We start from the raw sequence: 8,357 nt of genomic DNA, 5'->3' as shown, positions 1-8,357 counted from the left end.
AAGAAAGGTAGGATGCTCATTCTGGAAGGATTTCTCAGTTTTTCTTTCTTTTTTCCATTGTTCAGCCTGTCTCAGCATCAGCTGCACACATTTTGGGTGAAGTTTGCAGAGAAAAGCAGGAAGCAGCCATACCTCTTGTCAGGCTTTTCTTACACTATGGCAGAATTGTGCCTTTCATAAGTGCCATTGCGAATGCTGAAGTGAAGAGAACTCAGTAAGTACCAAAACATAAGTTGCTATCCAACATACCCACAGTGCATTGGCTAGTGCTAGGATTCTCCACTCAGTTTCTAGAACTACACATAGAGTTGTTCCTGTTCCTCCCAGCTGAGCAGCAGAGTCCTTTATAAATGCTTTGACTGCTCTCAAGATCCCATGGGTTTCATTTCTTGGGAGGAATTCCCATCATGTTTGGTTGAATCTGCTTGCAAGATTGTTATAAGATCTGAGAGCAAGGATTTTCACCTTCTTCAGTCTTCAGTATATCTGATGATAACTGTGAAATTCTACATTACCTTCAGCTGCACATATGAAATCATTTCAGCTTTATCGTGTGCTAATAAATCATCCAGTGCTGAGTAGGTGTTTATTCAATTTGTTGGGAACAAAAGCAAGTTTTTTCCTAATCATGAATATTAAAGGCAAGCTGTGTGTCTAATCCTTCCAGTTAGAGGACAGAGGAGCAAAGATTGGACTGGATTTGACCAGGTTTTTTTTTTTTGTTTGCTTCTTATGAGTTCCTTGTTTGACTTACTGATGGACTAATAGCTCTGTAGTGTAAGATCTACTATTCACACTGGGCAGGTCCTAAAGACCTGGCCCAAAACTTGATGCCTCAAGTCTTATGTCTATGTAGTGATGCTCTTGACTAACAGTAGAATAGATAATTGGGAGTCCAGGGGAATGACAGATGCCTCTAATGTACCAGTTTCCTCAGTACAAAACAAAGTCCTTGTGTGGGTTGGCTCTCTTCAGAGTGTCTGAGGGATCAAGTGTTTTCCTTCCTGTAGGTAGGTGTATTTTGTCTGTGCTGCAGGTTGGCTGAAACAGCTTGGTGGCTTCAGTATGAGGAAATTTGGTGCTCCCTTGTCAGTCATGTTCCTGTGATAAACCTGCAAAGATGGTGTTTATTTTTAGGGATTTCTGACATTTGTAACAGGCAGTGACCTTGATTTTTTTTTGTGAAACCAAGTGATTAATCCAGTGAAGTAATTCATCCTGTTGTTCGCTGCTTGTGAATGAGTACAACTGTAGTAAGCTGCAAACAGCAGAGAAGATATCAGTGTGTCTGTAAGCAAACAAATAACTTCAGTTTGATCTGCTGTCACTAGGCACAGGTTTTGATGGTAAGGGTTGTCAATGGCATCTTGTCCTGGCTGCAGCAGAGTGTGGCAGCAGCACTAGGGCAGTGCTCATCCCCCTGCACTGGGCACTGGGGAGGTCCCAGCTCAGTGCTGTGCTCAGCTTTGGGCACTCACTGCCCAAAGGCCATTGAGGCACTGGAGAGAGTCCAGCCAAGGGCAACGAGGGCAGCAAAGGGCTGGAAAACCTGTGGGATGAGGAAGGGCTGAGGGAGTTGGGTTTGTTTAGCCTGGAGAAGAGGCTCAGGGGTGACCTCCTGGCTCTCTGCAACTCCCTGCCCGGCTTGGAGAGGGGTGGGGGATGTGTGTCCTGCCATGGCTGCAGGGAGAGGACTAGAGGGAATGGCCTTGAGCTGAGCCAGGGCAGAGTCAGATTGGATGTGAGGAGAAATGTTTTCCCTGTGAGGGTGTTGAGGCCCTGGGATATTGCCCAGGGAGGTGGTGGAGTCACCATCCCTGGAAGTGTTGAAGAGGTGTCTGGATCTGGTGCTGGAGGATCTGGTTTAGGGTTTAGGGGTTCCAGCAGTGACAGGTTAATGGTTGGACTTGATGGTCTTAGAAGTCACCAACCCTGATGGTTCTATGATTCTGTAACTGCTGCTTGTTGCTTATCCCCTGGAAATGCACCAAACGCTGTGTGACTGTGTTTAATGTCAGGCTAGTGTCAAAGGGAGGTTTTGTTTGCGCATTCAACCCCAGATTTCCGCCACCTTTCACTGCTTCTTTCATTTCCATGTAATAACAGTTCATTACAAATAGACTAAATTACAGCAAATTGTTCAATTCCAGAGATCCAAACACCATTTTCAGAGGAAACTCATTAACTTCCAAGTGCATTGATGAGACAATGAAACTGGCAGGGATGCATTATCTGCAAGTCACACTAAAGCCAATTATAGATGAGGTAAGAACAGTTTAGACTGTTGATTTGATAAAATGTCATGTTAAAGGCCTTCAGGGAGCAAATACTGTTTATTACTTCCCATTTCAAGATGACTTTGTAGGAATAATGCTTAATAGCCCATTTCTACATTAAAATCCCATGTGGTAGTTTAGCCACAGCTGAGTTGCCCAATTCAGAAACAGCTGGAGAAGGAAAATTTCTGTTTATTAAGCTAAATTACTCTGTTTTATAAAATCTACCATAGATTGTTTCCAAAACATTAATAAAGTCATAACTTAGGTGAATAAAGGATAGAACACAAAGCTGCTGTGAAGCTCTAAGTGATACATTTCATCCAGCTGATGTAAAGGAATCCAGTTCTTCTTAGATAACTGTGCATGTGATGCATGTGATGTGACAATGGTTTATTATCTATGCAGCCCAGGGTGGTGGGTGTGGGTATTTTAGTTCAGCAATTGGGCAATGCTTTCAGACCACAGACTTCCTTTCCATGATTTGACAATTTCTTCAGCTGTTGTTGTCTTTGATGTTTCACCAGGAAATGTCATGTTTGAAAGAATATAGATCTGCTTTCAAATCTGACTGTTTGGGTTAAAACAGGACTTTTCTTGAGCAGCCTTGCATGAGACTGAAGAACAATTCTGCATTTGTTAAAGGAAAGGGGAGAACAAATTCATTCTACTTTGTGGGAAAAAAAATAAAGATCACTAGTAATTTAGCTTTGCTGCTTTGTAAAAACAAAAAAAATACCATTTATGAAGTTGACTTTTGCGTTTTACCTCAAAAAAACTAACAGATTATGCTTTTTATTTCTAGTTGAAGATAAACTGATATGTTAATTGTTCACTGTTGGTTTTTTTCTAGATCTGCCAAGTTCATAAACCTTGTGAAATTGATCCTGTGAAATTAAAAGATGGTGAAAACCTGGAAAATAACAGGGTATGCATTAGATTTTGAAGGTGTAATCTCTGTTTACTCTGTCCAGTTTAACTGAGCTCCTCAGATGTTTGATGTTCCCTTCCAGGAGCTGAAGGGGCTCCAGGGAAGCTGCAGAGGGACTCTATGTTAGGAGCTGCAGGGACAGAACAAGGGGCAATGGGTACAAATTGAGAGAGGGGAAATTTAGGTTTGATCTTAGGCAGAAGTTTTCCCTGTGAGGGTGGTGAGACACTGTCCCAGGTTGCCCAGGGAGGCTGTGGCTGCCCCAACCCTGGCAGTGTTCACAGCCAGGTTGGATGAAGCCTTGAGCAACCTGGTGTGGTGGGAAGTGTCCCTGCCCAGGGCAGGGGGTTGGGACTAGGTGATCTCTAAGGTCCATTCCAACCCCTAAAATCCTATGATTCTATGTTGCAAATAGTTTTGTCGTTCATAAGAACACACTACAAGCTTTCTTAACACCACCCTTAGAATCATTTTACAACAGCTTTACTTTATTGCATTTACATAAATAAAAATAGCTGTAGAAAGTTAATCACTTCTCCCCCTGCCCTTGAGGACAAGAATGACTTAGCCTGTGGCTAACCTTGAGAAAAGAAGGCTCAGGGAGGACCTTATCACTCTCTACAACTACCTGAAAGGAGGTTGTAGAGAGGTGAGAGTCAATCTCTTCTCCCAAATGCCAAGTGACAGGACGAGAGGAAATGGCCTCAAGTTACATCAGGGGAGGCTTAGATTGGATATTGGGCAAAGTTTCCTCACTGTAAGGGTGATCAGTGTTTGGAACAAGCTGCCCAGGGTAGTGGTGGAATAACCATCCCTAGAAATATTCAAGAGACATGTGGATGTGGCACCTGGGGACATGATTTAGTGGTGGACTGGGCAGTGCTGAGTCAACAGTTGGACTCTGATCTTAAAGGTCTTTTTCAATTTTAATGATTCTATGATTCTGCTGGTGGCATAGGAAACAGTGCTAGGAGGAGGAAGGATATACCATACAGCCATAGCACTTAGTTTTGGGTTTGGTAGGAGTGATATTTCTTCTCTTGTACTTCAATATGTGCATTTAGCAAAGAAAACAATTGACTGTGAGATTGTTTTGCGAGTGTATAATGTTGAAAACAGAAAAATTTTCATGATTGTGAATAAAACCAGGAATAAGTCCACTTTCCACAGCAGAAGATCAGGCTAATTTTGCCATCATCTTTGCATTTTTCAGGAAAATCTGAGGCAATATGTCGATCGTATTTTTACTGTCATTACAAAATCTGGTGTGAGCTGCCCTACAGTGATGTGTGATATTTTCTTCTCACTGAGAGAATCAGCTGCCAAACGTTTTCAAGGTGAGTTTCTATAGATTGTATGGTTTTACACAAGTATAGTCCAGCAGTCTGCCCTGATGGATTTAGCAATTGAACTCCAAAATACCATTTGGAATGTGTTCATGCTGCTTTTTTCACTGCTTATTCATTTCACAAAGAACATGACTTTTAATGATGGTATGAGGTTTTTTTCTTAAACACCTTTCAAAGGAAAAGAGCACTTAAAAAGATTCTGATGGTGGTATGTGTTTAGTGGTTCAGTATTTGCAAAGTAATGCTCAGTTTTCAGGTGGTCAGGGTTTTGTGGTGGCTCATTCTGCACACTCCATGCACCCAAATTACTTTCTGTGTCCATCTGTGATAAAGGCCAACCTATAAACTGGAGTTATTATAAGCCATTGCCCTAGGAGGCTCATGTGTTGCAGAGGTATTTTGGATGTCAAGAGAGAATTCTTTCCACTCCCTCCTAGTTGTTTTGGCTGTGTGAGAGAGCAATATAAAACCAGTTGAGCAACCAACCTATGTATTTTCATGAAGGGAAGCAGATTACAGTAAGGAAGTTGTAGAGAGAGTAATGTGAGTTCAGCTTTTAAGCAGTCACTTTGTAGCAGAGAAGCTCAAGCAGAAAACCATTGACTGTCCTGTCATACTCTTGACTCTACGTTAAATAAATAAAGTGTATTTTCTGTGACTACCAACTGGAATAGATACATTAGGAGTCTGCACAGCACTTGTGCTCAGGGCTATAACTGGGTAACTGCGAGTTGGCCTTTGTGCTGAACATTTCATAAACTGTGTGAATTATTCATCATACCTTAATGCATAGATGGATTAGCAGAGGTTGGTATGAAATGTCCTGGGCAGTGGAGAAATGAATGGTGTTTAAGAATGAAACAGCAAAAACTGATACACAGGAAGTTCCACCCAAAGTTCATTCAGGTTCTTCCTCATATGTGTGGCCACATCTGGAGGATTGTGTCCAGTTCTGGGCTCCTCAGGGCCAGAGGGACATGGAGCTCCTGGAGCAGGTCCAGGGGAGGGCAAGGAAGATGCTGAAGGGACTGGAGCACCTCAGTGATGAGGAAAGGCTGAGGGAGTTGGGGCTGTTCAGTCTCCAGAAGAGACACTGAGAGGGACCTCATGAATGGATTCAAGTCCATGAATGGGAAGTGCCAAGAAGATGATCAGACTCTGCTCAGTGGGGGAAATCAAGTAAACAAGAGGCAACAGCAAAAACTGACACCCAGGAAGTTCCACCTGAACCTGAGGAAGAACTTCTTCCCTGTGCAGTCACTGAGCACTGAACAGATTGCCCAGGGAGGTTGTGGATTCTCCCTCACTGGAGATATTCCAGAACCCTCTGGACACAACCCTGAGCCTTGTGCTTTGGGGTGGCCCTGCTGGAGTAGGGAGGTTGGACCAGATGATCCACTGTGCTCCCTTCCAATCTATCTGATGCTGTGTTCTCCTTGTAGCTTGTGTCATGAACCTGCTTCTTTTTAATCAGGCTCTCATTGACATTTCCTTGGGTTATGCTTGCTGATCTCTGCCTCCAAATCCTCTATCATCACTTAATCCGGTAACTCTCAAATATATACATTTCCAGCACATGCTTGAGTTAGCTTTCTGAAGCCTTTCTGATCATTTCAGGAGATTTTTAAGGAAGGGTTATTGAAATGCTGAGTAGATGTCTTTTTTTTTTTTTAATAGGTGACCCAGATGTGAGGTATACAGCTGTCAGCAGCTTTATTTTCCTGAGGTTCTTTGCTCCTGCCATTCTTTCTCCAAACCTCTTTCAGCTTACACCACACCATCCAGTAAGTACTGTGTCAGTTTTTTTCTAGCTGTGTTTATGCTTATGTCACCACAGTCTTTCTATCAATATTCTTTCTGCAATTCTAGTAGCCTTTAGGAAAAGTACATGGACAGAAGGGAATGGTCTAAAGTTGTATCAGGGAGGGTTAGGCTGGAGATTAGCAAATGGTTCTTCCCCCAGAGGTGTTTGGGCACTGAACAGCTCCCAGGGCAGTGGGCACAGCCCCAAGGCTGACAGAGCTCCAGAGGTGTTTGGCCAATGCTCTCAGGCACAGGGTGTGATTGCCCCCGATGAAGACAGGCTGAGGGAGTTGGGGCTGTTCAGCCTGGAGAAGAGAAGGTTGTGTGGAGACCTCAGAGCACCTTCCAGGAGCTGAAGGGGCTCCAGGGAAGCTGCAGAGGGACTCTGTGTTAGGAGCTGCAGGGACAGGACAAGGGGCAATGGGTGCAAATTGAAAAAGGGAAAATTTAGGTCAGATCTTAGGCAGAAGTTTTTCCTGTGATGGTGGTGAGACACTGTCCCAGGTTGCCCAGGGAGGCTGTGGTTGCCCCAACCCTGGCAGTGTTCACAGCCAGGTTGGATGAAGCCTTGAGCAACCTGGTGTGGGGGGAGGTGTCCCTGCCCAGGGCAGGGGGTTGGAACTAGATGATCTCTAAGATCCATTCCAACCCCTAAAATCCTATGATTCTATGATTGTCAGGTCTCTCCTGTGCAGGGCCAGGAACTGGACTCAGTGATCCTCCATGGTCCCTTCCAACTCTGATTATTCTGTGATACCTTTCTTAGTTCAAAGATCTGCTGTACCAGTCTTGGATATGAAGCATGTGTTGAATGAATGTGTATGTGAAGTCCTTAGGAAATACAGGAAGAATAGTAACATTTAAGGACAAACAAGGGAGATGGACTAAGGTGCTATGGAAAAGGTGGTCATTGCTTAATTTTTGCTGCATTGCATTAATGCTGGATTGATTTTGGATTTTTAAGCATCTTATGCAAGACTTAGTAGCTGTTCTTACTGGGAGTAGGAAGGACATGGGCAGTCTTCAAAAAATCTGGTTTGTTCTGCAAGTGATTGATTTTGTTTCTCTACAGATCAATAAGAGTAGCCATGGAGCATGATGGTTTAACAGTCAAAAACCTTTTAAAAACCCAATTTTTTTCCTTCTGTGCTTTATTGTGTCTCTTCTAATTTTGTGTTACTTTTCTGCAAGTGAAATAAGCAACAGAGTTTACCTTCCTCTGTTCCATACTCTAAATCACCTCTCTGTATAATATTCTCTTTCCTAGGATCCTCAGACTTCTCGAACTTTGACACTTATCTCTAAAACCATTCAGACACTAGGCAGCTTATCAAAATCTAAATCTGTAAGTATGCCATTTTCATTGAAGGGCTTAATTTTGGAAAGTGGGGGGTTTTTTTCCTAATCTTTTATCACTAATTGTAATTAAGCTTTTAAAATGCTTGAGTTGCACTAGGCTTATGCAAAACTGGTTATGTTTGCTTTGATTATAAGCCTCTCATGCTCACAGGAAAATGAAATCTGTCTTAATCTGAACTAGATTTCAGTCAAGCAAAATTGTGTGAGCAAGCTGATGTCTGTTTCAGAGCTTTTCATTCCTTCCTACTGGAAGAAAGACAGTGGTCAGGAGAACCTGTGAAGTTCTCTACTTGTACATGATTAGCAGCCCTAGATTGTTATAGCATTTTAAATCTCAACTGAGGAGAATTGCCCAGTTAGGGGAAGGGCTATGCTATTCATTCCAGTTCAGTTTTCTGCCTGTCAGTGGTGAGATTAGGTCTAGGTGCCAATACTCTGGATGCTTGATGGAAATAAGTGTAGCTAAGTCACTACATTGCTATAGGCAGTGATGATTTGGAGCTGGTGCTGATCTAGTGAGGATTCACACAGGCAACTGTAGATGACATGTTGAGATTCAGATTAGATGTTAGGAGAAATGTTTGCCCAGTTAGAGTGTTCAGGCACTGCAATATGAAGTGCAAGGTTCTACATCTGGGC

General features: G+C 42.9%; 1 protein-coding gene across 1 annotated transcript in view; it reads left to right on the top strand.

Annotated features, from left to right (window-relative positions):
• LOC103801678 (ras GTPase-activating protein 3) overlaps window positions 1-7,704 on the top strand; it is a gene marked incomplete at both ends in the record, with an annotated part of 19,676 nt that extends 11,972 nt beyond the window's left edge. The window contains 6 exons of the mRNA XM_009074102.1: window positions 66-214; window positions 2,151-2,265; window positions 3,130-3,204; window positions 4,421-4,544; window positions 6,234-6,340; window positions 7,627-7,704. Coding sequence (XP_009072350.1) covers window positions 66-214; window positions 2,151-2,265; window positions 3,130-3,204; window positions 4,421-4,544; window positions 6,234-6,340; window positions 7,627-7,704 — 648 coding nt within the window. The remainder of the gene's footprint in view (window positions 1-65; window positions 215-2,150; window positions 2,266-3,129; window positions 3,205-4,420; window positions 4,545-6,233; window positions 6,341-7,626) is intronic.
• Between the last annotated feature and the right edge of the window lie 653 nt (window positions 7,705-8,357).

The sequence above is a fragment of the Acanthisitta chloris genome, unplaced genomic scaffold (assembly GCF_000695815.1).
Source record: "Acanthisitta chloris isolate BGI_N310 unplaced genomic scaffold, ASM69581v1 scaffold24394, whole genome shotgun sequence".
NCBI classification, from domain to species: Eukaryota; Metazoa; Chordata; class Aves; order Passeriformes; family Acanthisittidae; genus Acanthisitta; species Acanthisitta chloris.
Note: the sequence above shows the minus strand (reverse complement) of the source record. Positions and strands in the feature narration are given on the sequence as shown.